General features: G+C 38.7%; 1 protein-coding gene across 7 annotated transcripts in view; it reads right to left on the reverse strand.

Annotated features, from left to right (window-relative positions):
• The window catches only part of LOC122755424 (speckle type BTB/POZ protein), a 79,545-nt gene that overhangs the window by 6,592 nt on the left and 47,469 nt on the right, over nt 1-25,484 (reverse strand). For 3 of the 7 annotated variants that reach the window (XM_044003860.1, XM_044003855.1, XM_044003858.1), the window contains 7 exons: nt 17,262-17,411; nt 16,594-16,715; nt 13,171-13,322; nt 12,934-13,061; nt 5,569-5,746; nt 2,593-2,648; nt 1,690-1,812 (listed from right to left, as the gene is read on the reverse strand). In XM_044003860.1, the coding sequence (XP_043859795.1) occupies nt 1,690-1,812; nt 2,593-2,648; nt 5,569-5,746; nt 12,934-13,061; nt 13,171-13,322; nt 16,594-16,715; nt 17,262-17,339 (837 nt within the window). In that variant the 5' untranslated portion in view covers nt 17,340-17,411. Of the gene's footprint in view, nt 1-797; nt 936-1,689; nt 1,813-2,592; nt 2,649-5,568; nt 5,747-12,933; nt 13,062-13,170; nt 13,323-16,593; nt 16,716-17,261; nt 17,412-24,959; nt 25,135-25,484 lie in introns of those variants that run through there. The other 4 variants (XM_044003856.1, XM_044003857.1, XM_044003859.1 and 1 more) reach the window with 4 other exon arrangements.

A 25,484-nucleotide genomic window follows, 5' to 3' on the forward strand; every position in this document is an offset into this window, starting at 1 on the left:
GCACCCAGGTGCGAAAGGATAATCTTAGTTTCTAATGGACAAATATCTATTACATGAAAACGGACACAAGTGACCAACTATAGAAAAATCCCAGCAGAAAAAAATGAAAAGGTCAAAGACATTTTAAGCACAGTGTGTCTTTTACTTTTGTATCTATCCCTATTCTATATCTTCAGTACTTTCAAACCAATAAATGCCTAATAGTTACTGATTACCAATCATCACTGTCTCTTGGCAGAGTAGAAAAAATAATGAATTGGGAATCAAGAGTTTTGAATTGTCTTAGCTCTGCAAAGGTCAGTATATAACCTTGGGTTAATCACATTCAGAGCTCTTAGTTTCTTTCTTTATCTGTAAAATGAAGGAGGTGTGCTAGATGGCTTGGGAAGTCCCTTCCAGCTCTAACACTTTATGATTCTATGATTCTTTGGAAAGCAGGTATCCATCCTCAGGCAGGTAGAATAATTTAAGGAACCCACATAGCCTTATTCCCTTCAAAAGATTTTTTTTAATTAAAATTTTTCTTTTGCTTTGTACCTGACAAACATCAAACATTTTCAGATACACAGGAAAAACAGAAAAGGGATTGTACACGAAGCCACAAATCTCTATTATGTATAACTTGCATATTTCTAAAAGACTTTAATAGAGGAAAATATCTTCAGTCTTGTCAAACCAACTCTGACAGCAGCATTCAATTACCTTTTATAAATAATGTTCCCACCCCATAAGAAGGACCCCAATTCAATTAAACAAAGTTAACAAAAACATCTGATTGAGAAATATAAAATCTCCACCTGTAAACAGAAGCCACTGAGTGCTCTCCTCCATCCTCAGGAGGTGCAAAAGGAGGTGGAGGGAGACCATGCCGATGAGCAGATCCTAGGAAGGCTCTGAGCCCTTAGGCTGGAGCCATCTTTTCCCTCTGATGAGTTCTGCAGCATCAGAGCAGGAAGAGAAGATGCTTTCAACAGAAAATCGCCTTTCCCCACCAACAAGGTCTAATACTGCAGTTACATAAATCCTCCCAGCACACTTCCCTTAATTCCTCTACAAACAGAATTATTTTCAGGATGGCAAACAACAAACAACAAGCAAAGAGCCAATCTTTGTTTCCTCACCAACCATTCCTCCTGGAGTCCTGCTTTCACTAACTACTAGGTGGTTTTGTGGGAGGGGTTAAAGGAACATGCCTTGGTGTGTTCAGATAGCCTGCATTATTTGGCAAATATTTCAACTGACCATTTAAGAAAATCCTGAAATGCTAACTAAGAAACAAACTGAAAAAGGATCAATCTCCATCTCTCCCTCCCCACTTTTGAGGTTTTTCCCATATAGTTAATTTCACAGTAGGCAATTGGTTCATTACATTAAGATGACATTATGGGGCAGCTAGATGGCGCAGTGGATAGAGCCCTAGAGTCAGGAGTACCTGAGTTCAAATGTGACCTCAGACACTTAACACTTACTAGCTGTGTGACCCTGGGCAAGTCACTTAACCCCAACTGCCTCACTTAAAAAAAAAAAAAAGACTAAAAAAAAAAAAGATGACATTACATTAAGATGGAAATGGAGGGAGAGTAGGAAAGGTATGGGTCATCAAACTCATGCTTCTCTCCTGACAGTACAAAACAGAGGCCTGCCATAGAAATCGGAGTACACCGTGAGCCTCTAAGATGTCGGCCTCACCTTGTCTGCAGCTGCCAGAAGATCATCAGCCATTTTGTCTAGGTTGGGGGCCTTGCCAGTGTAAATGAAGCACATCATTTCCTTAAAAACTTCTGGCTCCACATCATTGATTTCCACTCGGTTCTATATCCCAAACAGAGAAAGATTTCAACAGAACAATTCATCAGATACTTTCATTATTAATTTTAAGTTCCAAGGGAGAACTAGAAGGATTATAATGGGTTAGAAAAAATGTGTTGTGTCCTATTTGAATCTAGCCCCTTTTTCCAGATATGCATCCCTTAGTACTCTCTGAAACATAATAAATAGCAAAACAATTTGTAAAGTGGTTCCCAGAAAACCTCTGACAAGGACCAGATCTCAATTACTAGGTATGGCTTTTTAAACATATTTTAATATATTTCAATGCTTTAATAATCTATGATTTAATTTCTTTCCTCCACAAGGCAGATCACAATTTCCTGAGGAGCTATGGCCAAAAAGAACTTGGCTCTGTCCAACTTCCCAGAAGAGCCTCTCTGACGTTAGCTTGGCTGATGCTTAGAAGACAGGCACAGTGTCTATCCCTGGATACATATTCTAAGCCTTCCCAGTTTCACAGGATGTTGTGCTACAGTGGCGTAGTCATGGAAAACACTGGGTCACCTCACAACTTAATGACACATGCAAGGTGAACTCTGATGGGGCAATTTTCATCTTAAGCTAACTTAAATAGAATTAGAAAGGCAAATCTCTTACATTTCCAAATCAAATATTAATAGACCCTGGATTATCTATCATTTTATATATCATCCATACAACAGTTCTTCTCTATTGACAAGGATAATTGAAAGCTGATAGCTGATGACCTGAGATTTAGTAACCTGCCTAAAAAGATGCTTCCACATCTCATCAGACACATACCTTTTTGCTCTCTTCCATCTCGTGCTCAAACATGGCGCTGAACACAGGAGAACGGGCTATGGTGAAATAGAATAGAAACACAGAGTTATAACCAGAGATGCTGTCCTACCCAGTGATGACAAAACATGTAATATGCTCCCTGTGTTATTGCCAAAAAAAGGGACTCAGTTACCACCATTCTCCGTCCCAAACATGACCCCAAAGCTGTCTTGTGGGTACAGTATAGTGCAAAAGACCTAGGTTCCAATAAGCTTGTGATTTGGGGCAACCCATTTGATCTTTCTGAACCTGTTTCTGCCATAAAATGATGGGAATGGAGTAGATGATCTCCTATAATGTTATCATGATCCTGTAAACAATCTCTCACTGTAACTTCAAAAATAAAAGTTTAATAAAAAAAAATTTATAAAGTTCCTATTATGTACAGGAAATAGTGCTAGGTACCAGGAGGATATAAAGCTTACATATGCAAGCACTCTTATAGTACAAAAAGTATTAACTTTTTTGTGTGTCCAGGACCCCTTTGGCAGGCTATGGATGCCTTCTCAGAATAATGTTAAGTGTGTAAAATACATAAGATTACAAAGGAAACCAATTATATTGAAATGTAGTTATCAGAACATATTTTTTAAAAGTTCATGGACACTAGGTTAATAACCCATTATGGTAGACTGAAATAACTAATGGGGGCAGCTAGGTGGCGCAGTGGATAGATCACCGGCCTTGGAGTCAGGAGTACCTGAGTTCAAATCCGGCCTCAGACACTTAACACTTACTAGCTGTGTGACCCTGGGAAAGTCACTTAACCCCAATTGCCTCACCAAAAAAAAAAAAAAGAAATAACTAATGAATCTAGTAATATGCTGCTTTATGTTTAAAAAAAAATTCAAGAGCAAAACATTTATTAAACTACTACTGTGTGCAAAACACTACAATTCTGAAAAACTTTTAGAAGTTTTGATATTAAATCTGCTCCTACTGCAAGTACTTCTGGAATCTTTCAAAGGCCTAAAACCATTTTCTTCATCTGCAGTCCAGAAAGTGGGAGTCTGGTTCCCAGCAGAAGTATTTCAGGTACTGTCAGCACTACAGAAGAAACTATGGGTCATCTTTAGATTGAGCAAGCTACTTAGCCATGGGAACAATTTTATTCAATTTGACAAGCATTCATTAAGTGTATGGGGCACTGGAATGGACTAAGTGCTAAGGATACAAAGAACAAAATAAAAGACAGTCTCTGCCATCAAAAAACTTCCATTCTGGGGAAGAAAAAAGTACAATTACACAGATAAATAAATTTAAGATATTTTAAGAAGGAAGAGACACTAAAAATAAGAGGAATCAGGAAAGGCTTACTCTCCTAGTGGTACCTGAGTTGATCTCCAAAGGAAGTTAAGGAATCTAAGAGGCAGAGGATGACCCATGATGTAAAAATATATTTGGTCACAGATTCCTCAAACTAAAGTCATCTTTGATTCCTCCTTCTCTCTCATATCCTATCAAGTCCTAGTCTAGTCTACCCCTTCAATCTCACCCCAATTATCCCCTTTCTCCTGGATCCCACTGTAACCTCCTCAAGGAGATTTTTATTACCTCTTGCCTCGATCACTGCAATAGACTCCTAAAAGGAATGACTCAATTCTGTCTCTGCTCTAATCCATCTGGCAAACATTGGCCATAATTAATTTTTGCAATTCACAAGTTTGATGAGGTCATAGCCTTGCTCAAAAACTTTCAGCCTGCCTTAAAAAGGGGAATCCTAGACTAACAAATGAGCCCAGCCATTCTGGAAAGCAAATTGAAACTAGGCTCAAAAATATTTAGAGCAACTATCTTTGTAGTAGCCAAAAATTGAAACTAAGTGTGTGGAGGGGGGCGGGGGAAGGGGGTGTAACCATATATTGAAGAATGACTAAACAATCTGTAGTATATGAAAGTAAGGAAATATTATGGTGCCATAAGAAATGATGAAATAGACAGTTTTAAAGGAAACTGGAAAGACCTCTTTAATCTGATACAGAGTGAAGTATGCAGAACTAGGAAAACAATTCACACGATGCCAATAACATTACAGAGAAAAACTTTAAAAGACTTCATAACTCTGATTAATATAATCATAAACAAGTCCAGAGGACTAAAAATAAATCAAGCTGCCCACCTTCTTGCCATAGAGGTGATGGACTTAAAATCCAGAATGAGACCCATAATTTTAGACATGGGCAATGTGGGAATTTGTTTTGCTGGACTATGTGGGTTTGCTTTGTTTCATTTTTAATTTGTTCAATATGGTGAAGGGTGGGAGAGATGATGTTCTAAAAACAAATACACAAATGAATACAGTACTTAAAAAAAAAAAAAGATCAGAAACTCAGCTTATCAGAGTTGGAATAAACCTTAAGGACTATCCAGTTCAACCGTTTTCTGTTAAGATGAGAAAAATGGAACCTGCACAGAAATTCAGGGACCTGCATAAGGTTGTAAAGTAAATGGTACAAATTCATCTACTTGTTCTCTTCCAAGGAGGTGTAAGCTTTCCCAACTCTGGGGACTCTCCTCATGCTGTTTACCGCCCTCCTTTGCCTGGCATACTGTAGTGCCATCTACTTGCCCTTCCAAGGATCAGCTCACATGTCAAGGCTTTTCTGATCACCCTGCTTTGCTTTCAATCAGCAGAAACAGGACCTCTTCTCCTGTGAATTCTTGAAGAATGTCCTCCATTTTCCCACTCTGCTGTGTTTGTCTATGTCTTGTTTTCTTCCTCATCCCCTCCTCTCCCTTATCAGCACTGAGGTCCTTGAAGAAAGGGCCTAGAACTTATTCATCTCTATATTACCCTCAGTGTTTAGCACAGTTCCATGTACACAGCAGACATTCAATAAATGCTTCTTGAAATGAATTCCAAAAGTTGGAAAATTACCTGGTCACTCTCAAAATCTTACCTTGTAACTAAAACTCGCCCCTGGAATCAATACCAACCTGCTAAGATAGCTTTGTGAGCTTGAAACTCTTGGCCAGCAACACACAAGCAGCAATCTGTGAAGCGGGAATTTTCCCAGAGTCCTCCCAACTCATCTGCCAACCGGCATTCAGGGACTTTCACCATATTCATGGTATTCTGGCCAGAAATGTTGACTGAATCCTGCACCACACTCACCTGTGAAAGGCAGGAAATGTGCATCAAAGCTTTTTCTATCAGACAGTTTTCTTTTTAAAGAAAGGGGAGATATAATGGTCTTGCCAATTACTTCCCCTAAGTGTGTGTACTACAATTAGATGATAATATGGACTAGCTGTATTCTTCTGAAATCAGCCCAACCACCCCTCCTTGTTTAAATCAAATAATTTCAAAAACAAATTTAACTCTTCTTTTTCCTCTATTGGGACAATGCCTTTTCCCTGTTTCCTAACCTGAATTGTTCATACTGCCCAGAAACTTAATTTCAGCCAAGACCCTTTCTCTCATTAGCTTTGTAAATACTACAAAGAATCTCAAGGGGGAAAAAAGGTAGACATGACAGAAAAAATAAATAGCACCCACCTTATTCTGCCTTGAGCAAAAGGTCCAAGCACCAAGAGCTCCTGAAAAGACTACTGCTTGAATTGGGTACCTTGACAGAATTGAGCCTAATTTCTTAACCTAAAGGCACACTGCCCCAAACATATCCTATTTATTAATTTAGGTTATAGAAAAAGTAAAATGAAATGTGCACTTTTCCATATAATCTGTAGGGCAAGTGTTTTGAAGCTGTTTTTTCCTTTAAAGGTAAGGTAATGTATTATGCTGAGGCATTATCAGTCTCTTGCTTAGTACCCCCCACGGGTGCCCATGCAAGATGGCTGACTGGAATAATATCAAAGTAATTAGCTCATAATAAGATAAAGAGAAAGACCAAGGCCTCTACAATTAGCAGCATGCATTAAACAACTAAGCTAACTGGACACAGACAATAAGGCAAATGTATTTTCTCCAAGGTGGGTCAGTAAAATATAACCACCTCACTGCTTGCTTAAATGCAAGTTAGTCCAACTATATAGTCCCATCATCTGCAAAAAGCCTTCCCCTCCCCCTTAATGCTAGTGCCTTTGTTTTTTTTATTATTCCCACTTTCTCCTGTCTACTGTTTATGTGTATACAATGGTCTGCATGTTGTCTCCCCCAAAAGACTGAGAGCTCCTTGAGAGCAGGGATTATCTTTTGCCTTTCTTTGTATCCCCAGCACTTAGCCCAGTGTCTGGTACATAGTAGGTGTTTAATTAATGCCATTTAAGTGACTGACTGACTATAGACACTAAGGCTTTGTGGTTATATTCTTTGTTGACAGCCAGCCTCCAACTTTACCTCCTATACCATGAGGGAATAAGTACAATCATCACCATTTAAAGAGATGAGAAACTAGACATTATAAGATGAAGTCACTTGCTAAAAGTCATCCCAATTTAGGCAAAAACAGAATTTGAGGTCTAATTTCTGGTTCCCAACTTTTTTTTTCTTTTTGATAGAGCTGGATGGAAAAGACAGCTCAGGGACGCCCCAATACCCAACTTGCTTTTTAAAATCAAGATTTAAGTCATCCACTAAATGCTACTGTAAACCCAGAGGCAAAATTAATGCTTCATCCAATTCACCCTTGGTCTCTTCTGTGCAGGAGAGGGATATTTACTGTCATGTCTGGAAATTTATTCATTTGTTTTAAACTAGCCATTATGGTCTTGGGCAGTGAGGCAGCCAAGTTGATAAATTATAGATGTGCTTAGTAGCACATTAATCAAAAAAGATTACAGCATTATTTTGATAGCAAGGGGCATAGTTAAATCCACCCCATGGAGACTTCCCTCTTGACCTGTGCAAAAACACTAATGTGGTTCATCTACTTCTTCATGTTAACAGTTCTTGTCCTTTGACATTAAATGCCAAACACTTACGTTGTCTTGTTTCCAGTTATAGCACCAAAACACTGATGACCAAGGAAAAGACTGAAAAGATCAATTAAACCAAACTTCCACATAAAAAGAGGTAGAGTCCTTTCGGGACTTAGGACAAAGAGACTGGCATTCTGCTATTGGATTATCAACTTCAATTAAAGCACATTGACAACAACTTACAGTCATTAACAATTGATAGCATTTAATAAATAGATTGGGTGGAATGAATTGGGGAAGTCATCACTGAATTTCACACAACCAGACATAGTCAAAACTGATAAAAGAAGAGCTTGGTAGTGAACAGTTCTGCAAACTAGGACTCCTCACTGAAGCAATCCTTCTTCCATGACATAGATAAAGAACATAGCATGAAGACCTATGTAGTTTTGCCACCTAGACTGGATTTGTTCTGTAGACACACTTAGAAGGCTACAACCACCAGGGCTCTCAGATCTGGTACCTTTAAATACAAATAAATTTTAAATGGCACATAAGACAAATGAGTCTTCAGAGTCCAAACTTTTCAATTTTAAAAAGCATTTTTTCTTTTGCAAATGATACTGAAAAAAGAGGCAACTTGGGGGTAAAGCAAAGATTTTTTCCAATGCCCATAAAACCGACTATAGAGACTCATTCAGAACTGTAGCTGTAAACCTGACACAAATATGACACTTCTTTCTTATAAATGGCTCCATGAAAATATCTCACTCAGGCAGTGTAAACCTAAATTTAAAGTTGTAAGAGCTTCTTTTAAAAAATATATTCCTCTTTCTAAACAAAATTAGTTTTCATTAAAAAGCATATAGAGTCTGCCACATTGAAAACTCTTTCTTGAGTTAGAGGAACTTAAACAGCAAAGTTAAATTTTGTTTAACATCTGTGTATTTAAATACAATCTAGAGAAACAAAAAAGAGCAAACCCACTTATTTCAAATTTGGCCAGAATAATCTTGGGCTAAGAAGGGATCTGTTATGTTTGAAGTCAGAATGAATGTTTTAAAAGAGTTTAAAAGTCCCTGAAAATAGACTGATGGTCATCTCAACCTTAATTACAACACTGCAAAGTGGATACTAAAACATACTACTATTTCAAAGACATAAACCCAGCAGGTGGAAAATATGTATCTTCTTTGCTAGTAGTTGCTTGCTTTCAACATTAAGCTCATGTTAGGAGACACATTGGTCTACACAAGCAAAAATATTCAGGAGTCAAAGCATGTTCTTACCTTTGTTTTTTCAAAGGTTCAAAATGAAGGAAAACTGGGGAATAGCTATGAGAATACAATAAGTGGAATGGAATAACACTGTCAAGTAAGTAATGAATAAAATTAATAAAGAGAAGCTTGGGAGGGACCTACTAGAACTGATCAAAAAATGAAGTAGAGCTCAGAAGCCGATATTCAGGACTACAACAATGGAAATGGAAAGAACAGGCAACAGAACAATGGAAAACTGTGAAATTATAATGACAAGAGCTCTGAGGGCACTGTCCCTGGCTTCTCCAAAGCAGTGACAGAACTATGGGTCTGAAACATTATAAATAAGGTTATATGTTTACTAATTTTGCTCAATGTTTTTTTTCTTTTTCCTCTTTTTTTTTTAACCTTCATTATGGGAAATGTAGATGTTATGAAAACAAACAAAACAAAAAGATCAGTACATTTTATGTCCTTATTTTCCTCCCTTATTCTCCCAAACAATTATCATTAACTTTGTCTCTCTCCTCAAACACAATACCACCTCCATTCCCTTCCACGGAATGAAACTTTATTGTTTTAATTGAACTCAGCAGACTAACAAGTGAAAAAACCATGAGGCTACGAGTTCTAATCACAGCTCCACTACACTAATTTTTGGTGTGATATTAAGCAAAATGACTTCTCCAGACGCCAGTTTTCTCACCCAAACAAGAGGAACTGGACTCTCAAGATTCTTGCAAGAGGGATTCTTAGGGGCAGCTAGGTGACGCAGTGGATAGAGCACCAGCCCCAGAGTCAGGAGAACCAGAGTTCAAATCTGGCCTCGGACACTTGACACTTACTAGCTGTGTTGACCCTGGGCAAGTCACTTAACCCCAATTGCCTCACACCCCCCCCCCAAAAAAAGAGTGATTCTTAGAATGCTATGTGGAGGGGCAGCTAGGTAGCACAGTGGATAGAGCACTGGCCCTAGATTCAGGAGTACCTGAGTTCAAATCCCGCCTCAGATAATTGACACTGACTAGCTGTGTGACCCTGGGCAAGTCACTTAACCCCAATTGCCTCACCAAAAAAAAAAAAAAAAAGAATGCTATGTGAATGCTTATAATAATTAAATGGACTAGAAAAAGTTAAATGAGGGCAAGGCATACTCCCCAGTCAGGTTCACTGCATTTCCTCACAAGAATGATTTAATCACCAAAAGTGGATTCTGTACTATACATTTACATGCAAAGACAACACAGTCTACTCCCATGCCTTAAAATTTTATGATTTATCTAAACATTTTGTTAAAGTAACACCACTATAAATAGCCCAAAATATATAAATAAAAGTGATTAATTTTTTCAATCTTTCATCTTGTGATTTCTCTGATTGATTCTAGATATGACAAAGTCACCATGAAGACAACTGTATTAATAGCATGATAAACCAATAGTCTATAAACCAGAGACAGGAATAAAGGAGGGAACTGGCAGTGGGACCATAAGTATTCAGTATGAATTTGTGTGAGCATGATATCCATCAAGGACCACCAAATATAAATATGAATATGAATAAACATTATGTATCTAAATAAAAATTCCATGGAAGGTAGGAAACAGCAATGATCAGGGAGTTGGAATTTAAACCCAAGGATGAAGACACCATGAAAAAGTATTACAAACTTGGATCAAAGGATTCAAAATTAGAAGGAACCTTAAAGGTCATTTAGTCCACATTTCCTCATTGCACAGATGAGATGAGCTGCAAATTTTTTTAAACACACACACACACACACACACACACACACACACACACACACACACACACACACACACACACACACACATCTTGCAATGATGAATGTTATAAAGTCCACAGAGATTGGAACAGGAAACAAGTCTCACTGGGCACAAGTCCAAAACCAAGAAACAGAGCACTGCACCTGTGGCCAACTAAGAAGTGTGAGAGGAACATATGGCACACCTGGTTTGATGGGAAGAAACTGATGGCGTCAGCAGAATCCAGCAGACGCTTCCCAGCTCAACATCTTCCAACTCCCAAAGTGTAATCTCGCCTCCCTCCCAAGTTAGCAAGGCAAAGCTAAACTTAACCACAAGGCTTCTCCTCCTGAGGGAATCTCATATGGAAAAGTGAGGGCAAAGAGGATTGGAGAACAGCCATGGACTCAACAGCAGAAAAATAGGCGGCCACGTGAGGACCCAGGCAAACTGGCTTCCAAATCCAGACTGTCAACACAAGGCAAGATGAAGCAGCTGGAATGGGTTTAGGGAAAAAAAATCGGAAGAGGCTGAACCTGGGGATGGGGAGAGACACTGTTGCTATTCTACTGTGAAATTCTGGGATGCTGCAATAAAGGCTGCGGCATTGTCTAAAAATGCCAATAAAAAAATTGGAGTTGACACTTAGAGGACTGTTTCTCTTCCTTCAGAAAACAAAGGCGTCAGTGCTTGCTCACATTTCTAACAGGAATTAAGCTTTTCTATTTTTCTTAGATGCTTTTGAAATAAAAACCTCCAAGACAGGTAAAGACTTTTCTTAGCATAGAATTATTATAGAATGTGGATTAGATTGCATAACTACACAAACTGAAAGCCTGAGTGTGGTTTTTGTTTTTCAAAACAGCATCTAACCTCACTCTAAACTAGCCAACTGTTTCCCCACTTCCTCCTCCTGGCTGACTGAGTATGATCTGTGACCAGCTGGACCTCCATGGAATTCAAATTTCAAAAACCATCAGGTACCAAACAATTTCCACATTCTCCAGTTAGCCACTCCCTCTCACTGAACTGTCTCCTCTTTGCCCCAGCAATAAAAGGAAGTGAGAGTAGCTATCACACAAAACCACGTTTTCTATAAGCAGCATGGTATCAAAAACATTTTTTCTCAAAAGTTTTATACTGGACATCAACTTTTGCATAGAGGCACAGGAAAAGCAGTGACATGGAAAACAAAATAGGTACTGCCATCCCTATAGGCATGGATTCCTTCCCTGCTGATCAGATGGGAGCATTAATTAAATAATAATAACAACTAACATTTATACAATACTTACTCTATGCCAGGTATTGTGCTAAGTACTTTATTTACCTCATTTGATCCTCACAACAACCCTGCAAGATTTTTACAGATGAGGAAACTGAGGCAGACAGAGGCAAAAGTGATTTGCCCAGAGTCACACAGCTAATAAGTGCCTATGGCTGGATTTGAACTTAGGTCTTCTTGACTTGACTCCAGGGGTAGCTCTCTATCCACTGCACCAGCTACCTCAAACTCAAGATGGGATCTTACCACTGTATAGTTCTCATGAGTTGTTGGGAAACTGTCTACACATAAGCTGTTGTCATCAAGGTGTCAGAGCAGTCAGGCCCTGCTCAGAAGTGGCTCTCAGACCACATAATGGGGGAAAGACAAAACAATGAAATCTAAGGAGTCCTCCCTTTCTAACATACTCTCCTAGTGGATGACAGCTGGCATCTCTTAGCACAGGTTAAGCCGAGGCCTAGAGCATCTCTTCTCTTCTATCAGTCCTGTTTCTCACCTTCCTACCTTACAGATGTTCCTAAACAGCATAGACTGGAATTACTCAGACATTGACAAGTCCTGGGGTCCAAAAGAGAGTAAGCAACTTATCCAATGCACGTACACATGCATGCACGCACACACATCCCTGAAATAAGGCCCTCAAGTTTCCAGAAGCAAATGAAGGTGCTTATTGTCAGTGACAGCCCTTCAAAAGGATGCCTTAAAAGCCCTTCAATAGAAAAGTCCAAGGATTCTAAGGTAAAAAAATACAGTCCTTACAAATGTCAAGAAAGCCCCTGCTTTGAAATCTTATAAGAAAGGGCATTTCAGTTCAGGAGCTTTGAAAATCATGAAAGGCAGCCTTCAGCTGATCCCATAAACCAGGGTTTATAAGATCACAGAGTTAGAATATAATTTAGAGATCATCTAATCCAATGTCCTCATTTTATAGATGGGCAAACTGAGGTCTAGAGAGGTGAAGTGACTTGCTCAAGGTCACGCAGATCGTAAATTAGCAGAGCTAAAATTTGAACCCAGGTCCTCTCATTCCAAATCTAACTTGTGCATGGCATTGCCTTTTAAGGGTACCCCCATCCCTCTCTTTGGTCCCCAGTACAATAACAAGTAGATTCACTAGCATTCTAGCCAGTTCTAGGAATGATCAACCTCACAGCAGTATCAGTGGACTTACCTCACAAAAGAGTGTGAGTTTATCATCAGGAAGGAGACCATTGGCCTCATCCAAAAGAAAATCTCTACGGATGAACTTCTTGAATCCCCAGTCCTTGCCTTGTACAAACCGATATGCTCTCTGGCTCTCTATAAAAAGACATCAATAAGGTGATTCAAAAATATAATCTGAAGTGATAACTGGACAACAGAGGGAGGTGCTACAGGCCAAAGCACAACCCTAGAAGAGCACACTTACCCATTGCCTTCGTTTCTTCCCCCTTGGCATTCAGGATAGAGAATTTGAACTTTGCCCTGACTTCACTCTTTGGACAGCTGACCAATAACAGGTAAAGTGACAAGTAATCTTTGCTTTCTTCATCTAGCCCCTTTGGATTCACCCGCAAACACCTGCCCAGAACAGACAAGATAGGAATGAAGTTAAAAGTGGCTGTGTTCTCATGGCTCTAGTCTCAAGCAGTAATGTGGAACATTCCCTTGAGGACCATGGCTCACCTACTCATTTATTAATAAACTACAAGGGGGCATTTTAGACTGACCTAATTTTTACTTAGTATTTGAATTTTTCTTTTTCCCATAATCCTCCAAATCACTTTTCCTTTTTTCCAACTGAATATCCTAATTGTTTTTAGACCAGTCAACCTTTTTCTGTCCAAGTCCTCAATCCTTGGGAGGGCTACTGGCTAACTGCTGATACATAACCTCAGCTAGGGGAAAGAGTGTTGGCCTTAGAGCCAGGAAGACCTAGATTCAGGTCTTGTCTGTCTCTGACAATATCTACTAGCCATGTGACCATGGAAGCAAAGCGCTTAACCTCTCAGTGTTAGAAAAGGTCAGTGGAGGGAGTTTTCCACACCAGTGAAATCATAAGTATAAGACACCCCCCAAAAAACTAACAAAACAAAAAGCACCCCCTAGTTGAGATCTTGATGCAAAATCAGCAATTCTTCTATTTTGCAAGCTATATCTGTGAACTGTTCCTCCCCCCCCTTCCCCCATGACTATTTCATCCTTTTCCTCTCTTCTCTTACAACCAATTGTACCTCCATTCCACCAGCAGTAGCAGCAGCACCACTACATTCTTAGAAGCTGACAGCCTGTCAACTGAAGCCAACTGACTGATGGCTCCCTCAGGTCCCTTTTTCTACTCCTCAAACACTGTCAAGCATCACCACCAGCTCTTCTAATTTCTTCCTTCCCTCTGGCCACAGATGAGATATCCTTAATTCTCAACTTGCCTAAACTCTATTGGAGGCCTAATCCTGTGCCCCAAGTCCAATCCTTTTCACCTTGTTCCTGTAGTCAACTTCTCTTTCCTGTGTCTTCAATTTTTCCCAGAGGTAGTCCTTCTCATCTATCTAAACATTTTCAGGTCTCTTTTAACTTTAAAAACAACACAAAACACCTTCCCCATGACCATTCTAATCCCCTTTCACTGCTAAACTTCTTTACAAAGTTATCTACAAGGGCAGCTAGGTGGCAAAGTGGATAGAGCACCAGCCCTGGATTCAGGAGGACCTGAGTTCAAATCCGGCCTCAGACAATTGACACTTACTAACCCCAATTGCCTCACCAAAACAAAACAAAACAAACAAAAAAAACCAAAGTTATCTATACCTTCCACTTTCTTCCTATTCACTCTTCTCAATCTTCTGTAATCAGGTTTTTGACCACATCAATTATAACAAAATTGCTAGAAGGTCATCAATGATGACCTAATCACCAAATCCAATGGCCTTTTTTTCAGTCATTCTTATCCCTTTCTTTAGCTTATAACACTAAAGACCATCTCTCTTCTACTAGATACTTTCTTCTCCTAGTTTCAGAGAAGCATCCAATCTTCTATTTTGTGAACTTTATGTCTGTGAATTACTCTTTCCCCATAATGAGTATTTCAAACTTTTCCTCTCTTCTCTTACAACCAATTGTACCCCCATCAACATTTCTGCTATCTCCTGCTTCTCCTCCTACCTAATTTCTCCTCTTCCCTTTTATTACCACTTAATATAGACCGTGTTTCCCAAGGGGTTTTCTATCTTTGGGCTTCTCTCCCTTACTACATCAATCTTAGTTACTTCTCAGGTCTTAACTATCTATCACCTCTACACAGATGACTCTGAACTCTCTCTCTAGTCCAAACTTCTTTTCTGAGCTACAGAATATCTGTTGCATCTCCAACTGCTCCATCTTGCTTTGAACTCTGGTCCCCCTGACTTAATTTCCTTCTGTTGTAGTGCCTGTTTTCTAGTGCTTGTAACCTTGAGGTTATATTACATTCTTCCCTCACCCCTTTACTTCTCAGACATAATTAGGTACGAGATGCCATTCTACCCCTCTTTACAACATATTCATATCTGTCCTTTCCTCTTTGCTCCCAACAGCAGCACCCCAGCACAGACCCTCATTAGCTCTAATTCATCTTTTGTATCACTGCCAGGATGATATTGACATTCAGAGATCTGGCCATGTCAATCTTCTCCTCAAAGCTCTTCAGTGACTTTTGTGGTTGAAGGCCACAACCTGGTCCCACACTCCCTTTTCAGCCTTATTTCTCATAACTGTCTTCTACATACTCAAGCCAAAATGAACAACTTCTTCACTCTGAATATTCACTATGCTTTCCTGCTTTTGCTAGGCTGTTCCTTGTGGCTGGAATCCTCTCCCTTCCCAATTTTGCTCACTGAATTACCAACATTTAAAGCCCATCTTTAATATGTTCTCTTCTAAGAAGTCTTCCTTGATTCTTGTTAGTATATGTGATCATTTCATTTTTAGATCACTTCATCTTATAGCTAAGGTAATATCATGTATTTCAGCTATTTTTGTTTATTGGCTTCTTACTCTGCCCTGAGCCCTCCCACCAACCCCTCACTTTTAAGACCTGTGTTTTATCTAAACATCTGTCCCAATGCCTGGCATGGTGCTCTGTACACAGCAAGGGCTTAATAATGTTTTGGGGTTGGGTTTTTTAGTAGGTCTGGGCAAGGGATAGCAAAAATCCCACTTTTAGAGAAATCTATCAAGTGGATAATGGTTTGACAGACATTTACTAAATATGGTCATGAAAAATTTGTTTTCTTAAGCATAGGGTTGGTATTTTTAAAGTGTTTTTTGAGAGGGGAAGATAAATCAAGGGCAAATTTATTATATTTCCTCTGGAAATGATTTTAAATAGTTTCTAACTGGATTTACGATGACAACCAGTGATACAAATCTTTAAATGAATTAAAACAAAGATTCTATGGAGAGTTATATACTCAAGGGGCTCTATCTAAAGTGTAAATGTCACAAGTTGAATCCACAGCATGTGGATTCAGATGCTGCTTCTGCCACATTCAATCTACAAGCCATATGTACCCTCTAGGCCATGCCAGAGTTGTGGCCCCTCCTCCTGGCCAGGAGCCTAACCCTATGCCTCTCTTCACAGAGAGTATATGCTACCCAAATCACTAGCACATACTTTGCCAGAGCATGAATTTGAATAAAATGCCAAGGACCAAACATTTCTCTAAACACTTGATATAGTCCTATGCACACAGCAGGTAATCAGTGAAGACTTTTTAAAAATTGCATTCTCCTGTATCTGTGTTGGATAAACCCTAATTCTGGACAAGCTGGAAACACTTCTTATAAGTTTCATGATGCTGAATGTGTTCCTTACCATTTTAGTTTATCATTGGCTCCTGATGAAAAGGTTGAACTTTTAATGACCTCACCCATTTCTTCCCGACAGAAGCTAAAGTTATTGATGGTCCACATGTAGGAGAATTTCACTACCTTGATCTATAGACAGAAAGTCAGAAAGCAACTCAGTGAAGAATAGTCAACCACAAGAAGCAGGGAGAAGTTCAGATCTTCCCTCTTTTCCCTGTGTTTAATGCCAACTTCAAGGTAGCACGGTTTGGTGAACTAGGGAAGGTAAGCAGGGACAAGGGCAGACTCTACATTCAGAGAACATCTAATGATCACTTTCACAACTTTTTTCAAGAATACCTGAAACACTTGTTTGAAAGTGAGAAAAACATTGAGGCAAAAGAATGAAGTAAATGAAGTATCCATTAACCTCTTTTTGCCTTTTCTCCAGTTTGTGCTATTGGTCACTTTGGAACCAAGTTTTGAACATTCAGGCAGATTCTGCTGTGTGACACAATGGTCTGGAAGGTTGAAAAGACAATGGCTACAGGCATATTTTCCTGTTCTGGACTGCCATATCCTGGCATGATCTGTCCCTTTAAGGACTTAAAAGTTAAGCCTCAGGGAAGGAAAGAATTTCATATTTCTGACTTCCAAAAATCCTCTAAGAACAACAAATTTTAAAAATCAACTTACCTGTGTGTAGCACCAGCTCTCAGCTACAGGGCCACTCGACATTTCTGCCGGAGGAGGAGGACTCGGCACCCTTGACATCGCCAGTTTGAAGGTTAAACTCGATTTCCCAGTTCAGAAGAAAAAAAACCACCTTTCTATTTAGTCTTCACCCTGTCAATCCCAAGGAACAAGAGTACTTTGGTTAGAACTCCAGGGACACTACTTATCATCTATCTTATATGCTTTAGAGCAGGAAAATTATTTTTTAATTAAACTTTAGATCTTCTCCCATTAACCCTTATTTGAATACCATACATACGTTAGAGATACAAAAAGAACATTACCCATCCGTTTAATTAATTTACACCAATAAAAAAGGCTTCTTTTAAAGAGGTGATAACAAACCTTTTCACACTAAGAAGTTAATGAGATACTCCCTAAACACTGATCCTGAAAAGTGCTAATGGAGCGGCTAGGTGGAGCAATAGATAAGGCACCGGTCCTGGATTCAGGAGGACCTGAATTCAAATCCGACCTCAGACACTTAACACTTACTAGCTGTGTGACCCTGGGCAAGTCACTTAACCCTAATGGCCTTGAAAGAAAAAGTGCTAACCACTGTAGAATGTATGGATACCATATAACCACTTCCATCTGAAGTTAAATATCACTTCTCAGGGCTTCATTTTCCCATTCAAATGGTTTAGTTTTTCTGAGCACTGTAATAAAAAAGTTGTCGTTTTGCTGGTCAAATGCCACTAAAGTAAAAAGATAGGTTTACTAGTATGTGCTTGGGCACTTTTGGGGACTACTAGGAGTAGGGATTGGTGGCAGAGAAAAAAGCCAAAGAAAGGCAAATAAAAAGAACAATGAAGAAGTCTGTACTTAGCTGAGATTCCCTTTTGCATAGGATTATAGCTTTAGGGCTGGAAGGACCTCATATGTCGCTGAATCCAGCATTCTCTTTTTAGAGATGAAGAAACCAGTACCTTGCTACCTCCCAATATTGTGAATCTCTTTTCTCCTACACTGTCTAGGAAGCACCTTATAGGGGTCTGCACTTCACCACAAAGATTCTAGATATACTGGAAGCCCAGAGAAAACTTGGTAGTTGGTAATGGGGTAAATCTCAATATATTTTCAATGGTAACTCTGGTCTCCTCATCAGAGACTATTCCTATTAAGAAATATGGGCAGGGGCAGCTAGGTGGCGCAGTGGATAGAGCACCAGCCCTGGAGTCAGGAGTACCTGAGTTCAAATTCGGCCTCAGACACTTAACACTGACTAGTTGTGTGACCCTGGGCAAGTCACTTAACCCCAATCGCCTCACCAAAAAAATTAATAAATAAATAAATTAATTAATTAATTAAAAAGAAATATGGGCAAATGTTAGGAAGGTCAACTTGGAAATAAAATTGCAGAGAAAGGGTTAAAATGCTTGGCTTGACTGTCTGCTACTCTTTAAACAACAGTCCCTATCTTCATCACTGGGACAAGGATAGAGATGGTTAACTTCACACTGAAATGAATGGGTCTCAGAGACAAGACTTTTTTTGGCTGTAGCAGGCCTTTGAGACTGCTTTCAATGAGGATAAGACCCTTCTCATAAGTGAATGAATGAAAAGCATTCACTTGGTCATAGAAAACAAGAGGTACACCAAGCATGACATTACCGTTAATATATGAAACTAAATGTTGTTCCTATAAGGTGCTGACTACTGTATAAAACATAACTGAAGTCAAAGATTCTGCCTTCTCAAGCATTTACAAATAGAACATTCCAAGAAATAATGTGACATAATTGTAACACACAGCTATCTATCCCAATTATACCAGCCAAAGGCTGCCCTGCTGGTTTTCTTCAATCAACATAGTGATTTGGGGGCCTTTCTGCTTTCTATAATTTGTAACTCTACATTATCATCAAGAAAAGAGATTAAATGCCCCTCTATAATCACTATCCCCTCTATGATAATTACTGGTTGTATGACCTTGGGCAAGTCACAGCCTCTCTGGGCTTCAGTTCCCTAATCTGTAAAATGAAAGTGATAGAACAAATGACCTTTACCTTCCCTTCAACTCTAAATTCTCTGATCTGATGATCTTATAACCAAGAAGAGGAAGACAATTTGCATTTTCTATAGACCACACATCCATATCTGCTAATTCAATTTAAATTCAACAGCTGCCTACCATGTGCCAGGCACTGTGCTAAGTCCTAAGACCAGTTTTGTTTTGGTTTTTTTTTTTGGGGGGGGGGTAGAAATGATAAATATACACATGACTATTTGAGAAGAAAAAGGGCACTAACCACTAAAGGAATCAGAAAAGATCTGCTTTAGATGGTGAAAGAAATTATGAGAGCAGCAACAGCATAGTAAAAAGAGATCTATGCTGGAGGGGGTGGGGTAGGAGGAGATACAGAGAATGGGGAAGTGGTGCAAGTTAGAGGATTTGGGTTCAAATTTCACCTCTGATACAAACTATTACCTTGGATAAGTCAACTAACTTTTTTGGACTTCAGTTTCTGCATTTGTAAAATGAAGGGATGGCTTCTAAAAGTTCCTTCAAACTCTAGGTTCATTATTCTAAAGTTTCTAAGAGTTGAAGGTGAGAAAGGAGAACATTCTAGTAATGAAGAGGATCAGCCTATGCAAAAGCATGGAGACAAAAAGATAGAATTCCAAATTTAGGGAATAGCAAGTAGGCCTTGCTGGAAAGGAGAGTGCACAGAAGGAGAGTAATATGAAATAAGTCTGAAAGGCAGGCTAGAACCAGACTGGGAAGTGCTTTAAATGCCAAGCGGAGAAGTTTGATTTTATCCTAGAGACAAAAGGGAGACACAAGATTCTTAAGTGAGTGACGAGGTCAGACTTATACATGAAGATTATTTTGGCAGCTGTTCCATATAACAAAACCTTCAGTTTCACAACTAAGCTAATCTTACTTGAAGGGGTCACCTCTGTCAGTAGGAAATTTCCTAATTCCACTTTAAAATAGCACTCATTTGGACCCAAAAAAAAAATCCATTAGAAATGACGGGGGGACACGCGCAACTAGGTGGTACAGTGGATAGAGCACTGGCCCTGGAGTCAGGAGGACCTGAGTTCAAATCCAGCCTCAGACACTTAACACATACTAGCAGTGTGACCCTGGGCAAGTCACTTAACCTCAATTGCCTCACCCCCCCCCCAAAAGAAATGAATGGGGGCGTCTAGGTGGCACAGTGGATAAAGCACCGGCCCTGGATTCAGGAGTACCTGAGTTCAAATCTGGCCTCAGACACTTACTTGACACTTACCAACTATGTGACCCTGGGCAAGTCACTTAACCCCATTGCCCCGCAAAAAAAAAAAAAAAAAAAAGAATGGAGGGGAAAGGGTAGCTAGATGGCACAGTGGATAGAGTACAAGCTCCAGAGTCAGGAGGACCAGAGTTCAAATCTGGCTTCAGACGCTTACTAGCCTAGCTGTGTAACCCACAGCTAGGTCATCCCCCTTCCCCCCCACACCTATTGCTTCCAACTCCCCCCCCCAAAAAAAACAAAACAAAGAAATGAACAGAAATTACTTGGACATGGAAAATTAACATTTTAAAACTAATTTCCTGTGAACGGTTACCAAATATGGCAATATCAGTTTCAGTTGTGTATTTGAATCACCCATTTGGTTCTCAATATGACAGTAATTTAAGTCAAGAGTGTGGTTTCAAGTCTACACAAAAAAGTTAATATAGAAATGAATATTTAAAAGAGGAACAAATACATTTAACTACTCAGTAAAGGCACTCCAAGAATTATCCAGTTATCTTCAGGGATATTCCCTAATCCTTGAAACAAAAGAACTTGCAAGTATAATCCTGAAACAGAACTACACAGAAGTAGTAGCCTGAACTGCTGTCAATTTGTCTATGTATTAGATTAACAAAACAGCCCAGACTAAAACTGTGCCCATCTAATTGGCCAGGATTTTTTACATTAGTCCAAAGCTATTTGGAAGTTAAAAACCAAATTCATCTAACAACTAAATAACTTTTGAAGCTAATGAAATGGCAAATTCCTCAAACTCATCTATTTAGATAACTTAAATAATGCATTAAAATTAAGGTGCATTCATAAAGATGGAAGAAATCCTACTGTGGCCATGAATGTTTCTTTGAATTTTTTCCATTCTTTTTAGATTCTTATTGCCCAGTCCTCCTTTAATAACTCCACTTTTCTTTCTTTTCATGTCCAATTCAGCAGCTGGTTGAACTAGACTCTGCCTCCCACATTGATGAGCTTTATCTACAATGCCTGCTGAGAGGGAAATTGACTAGGATAGCACAGATCTAATTAATTTCACTCATAGCAGGCACCATTGGTAAAGTGCTTCATCAGTGCAGAATCCTGGTGCTACATGAACTCTCTGGCACACCATGCTAGTTGCCACAGATGCCCAGTAGAGAAACGATTTGAAAAGAAAAGAGATCTATTTGGGGGGGGGGTCGCCTTTTTGAGAACTTTTATAGGAAACAGCTAGTAATAAAATATAGTACTGACTTCAAACAGATTTAAACAAGATCAAAGTTCTCTTTAGTGAAAGATAACTTTTAAAAATATATTTAACTGCTTTTTACACTTTATTTGAAATTTTAAAAAATGTATTAGGGGGGCAGCTAGGTGGTGCAGTGGATAGAGCACCGGCCCTGGATTCTGGAGGACCTGAGTTCAAATCTGACCTCGGACACTTGACACTTACTAGCTGTGTGACCCTGGGCAAGTCACTTAACCCTCATTGCCTGGCCAAAAAATTTATTAAATGTATTTTATTGGAACTTGGTAGAATTCTGACAATCCCAAACTCAACACTGGATAATTGTTCACAGTCAGGCCCTCACTACTATCTCTTTTACTTCTGTTCTTAACTTGAAAGTATTTTGGTTTTTCCATATCAATAAATATTGCAGTGTGGCTAATTATCCAATGTGAATGCATTTTCAAACAGCTAAGAGCAATCCCCAATACAATCTTCCAAAATGCCTACAAGTGACATTTATGAAAGCAAGGTGCAGTTATTCTTGTGTAACATTAGGGATTTTTCAAGTTAAAAAATACTGTCATTATGAATTTCTAAAACTAGTATTAGGCTAAAGAATAGGTGAAAAGCTAAAATGACTTTGTCCTGATCCATACATAGAATATATTTTCTTCTTTTTCTTTCTTTCTTTCTTTTTTTTTGGGGGGGTGAGGCAACTGGGGTTAAGTGACTTGCCCAGGATCACACAATTAGTAAGTGGTTAAGTGTCTGAGGCTGGATTTGAACTCAGGTCCTCCTGAATCCAGGGCTGGTGCTCTATACACTGCACCACCAGCTGCCCCTTCATAGAATATATTTTCAACAAACCTGTATAGTGCACTGAAATATCAATTCTGTTTACACTCATTAATTTTTCTCTTTCTTTTATTTCAAAATCTTAACACAGGCTCTTTGTCCTTGATAATGCTAAGTGTGTAATACTCACAAAGAAATGAAAACTATGACATAAACAAAGACTATTAATTTAGACTTTTGGATGGGATATATACTAGGCCTTTATGCCATTTTGGCACCTAAAATCTTAGCTGCCAGTCGCAGTAAGGTATTAATCAAGTGTGAAGGAATGCTTGCCTTAATGCTGAGGGGATAGAAAGGAAAAGATAATTAGAGAGATATAACTTGCTTCACTTTAAGACCCAGGAGCAACTCCTAGTAAATCAGGAACTGGTTTGAGCTAAAACACTTTTGCTTAGGGATTACATAACCGGAATTCTTTCTGGGGCAAAGGAGTGTTGTATGAGAGGGAATAAAGCACCAGTAGTTTATCCTGCAGTGGGCATAGCTGGGCTAGAACAGTCTTTGCAAAAGTGCTGCAGACAGATTTTGCAGTCATTTTTAATCTTTCATTTTATTTCCTGAGTGACCTCCCCATTTCATCTTCAATTCACACCACTCATCCATGGAACCTAAAACTCTATTGACTAGCACAACCATATCAGATTTATGATTGCTGTGGGTAATCCTTATACCAGAGTCAGTCTTAAAACACCCAGATTAATGAAAGTAGTATGGAATCAAGATACAAACTTTTAGGTTGCATGGTTAGAAATAAATTCCTGCATCTATCTGTTGCATTTGAGGATTTTTTTTTTCCTTTTAAAAAAGATATCAAAAAAAAAAAAGATATCACCTATTTTTTGGCCTGGGCTTAAAATATGGTTCAGTTTTCAAGTAAGGAAAAATTCTAGTGTCATAACTATTTTAAAACTGAGAGACGCTTGCACTTTCCAAAACAGAAGATGCCAAAAAGATTGTTGACAAAGAAAAATAGCAGACAGAGAAGGAAGACATGGACAAACCATAATACTTGAGAATTAATGTGACCTACAGAGTTTTCTTTGTTCCTTTATTCATGTGTACTCAATAATATGTAGTCCAGGGTGCAATAACTTCCTTCTCATTACCCCAAGGACGGATTATTACAGGTCACACTGACTTCCTTTGTTGCAAAGCTTGTCTGACTTTTAAGGGCAAACTTTTGGCAGTTTAACATAGCCTAATGGATTCTCATTACAGAAGACAATGTTTTTTTATTCAGCCACCTCTTAAAATGAAACTGAAGACAATCCCAAAGACCATCAACACAGGATAAAATAGAGCAATGGATAACAGAAGGAAAGATATAGAGCTAGTTGTTTTTTGTGTTCCTTCTAGTAACCAAGTACACTTTTTGTGAATGATGGATGTTTGTATATGAATATACAGTTCTAGTTAAAGATGACTGCTTCTTTGTATCATTAAAACTTTATAACTAGACTTTCAAATTAACCTAACAATCTTTACAACTAAAATTTTCAAACTGTTATTTGTGACCATCTTGTAACAGAAACTTAACAAAAGGGCTTGAATATGACACATTTGAAGTGGTATATTTCCTCAATGAAGTTTAAGTTACTAGTACGTTCTTGCCTCATATGGCTATAACAGGTAATGTGGAATCTAGCCACATCTTCAATACTATGGAACCCTCAAAGAAAACTATCAACTCATCTTACTCCAAATGTAAAGGATTCAATTTCTTCTTCATTCTGGTAAAAGGATGAGGACAAAAGAGCCAATGAGTATAATGTATGTCATAAAAGAAAAGAGTGAGAGAAGAATGCTATGAGAAAAAATTTACAGAGATATATGGGAAATTTCCTACACACAAATGATTATAGAGAAATACTGTCAAAATTGCATAGTGTATATACAGGCCACATCCTCTAAGAAAAAAAATTCAATTTACAATAGATAAGAAAAAAGACCTAGCCAATGACCCACTTATTTCAAGCTACAGTCAAAGCAATAAAAATTCAGTATAATATAAGAATTTGGGCAGCCCCCTGAGTTTCTTGCACAAGGATTTGATCTGTAATTTCCATATCCATTGCCCTTTAAAACTAACTCATGAAATACATCTTCCATCATTCCTTGCTTTGACAAAACACTATAGAAAAGATACACACACACACACACACACACACACACACACACACACATATCTAGGATATGTTGCTGAATTTTTCCAAAGCCTGATCAAGACAGTAAGCCTTAGGTAAATTTCCATCCTAATATGACCAAATCTTTATCCAATTAATAGAGTTAAATTGTTCTTGTTTGTCAAATATAAGGCAAATTCCAAAACAAGTACATGGTTACCTGCATATGTCAGTACCTATGAGGGTTTTTTCCAGCTTGCAGCTATTTCCTAGTAGGCCTGGATTCTGAAACTCAGAGAACAGAGAAGTCTGGGTAATCTTCTTCAGGTTACTTTTCACTTCCAATCCAAGAATAATACAGTTTTATAGAAGTAGCCTGGGCAGCAAGGCTCGTCCTGACAAAGCCAAACAGTATAAGCAAGAAGGTAGATGAAGGCATTCCAAACCACGGAAGTCAGGGGGATTAGCAACAGAACACTCCACCGTGCTTCCTAAAGTCTCTGTGAGAGCCAGCTGTTTATTGACTTTAGTGCCCTTCTCTCGAGATTATAAATAACTGCAAATAGTCCTTGTCCCTAGAGGGACCTTAGCAGCCAGCCCAAAAGTTAAAATATGAAATAATTCTCACCTTAAGAGGCAAACGTGTTTTGCCTATCACAAAACAAACAAAACTGGTCAAACTTTCTTGCCATTTAATGGGAAATGGTAATCTTTTTTTGCGTCTCAGAATCATTCTTTCCCTTTT

This window comes from Dromiciops gliroides, chromosome 4, assembly GCF_019393635.1.
Source record: "Dromiciops gliroides isolate mDroGli1 chromosome 4, mDroGli1.pri, whole genome shotgun sequence".
NCBI lineage: Eukaryota > Metazoa > Chordata > Mammalia > Microbiotheria > Microbiotheriidae > Dromiciops > Dromiciops gliroides.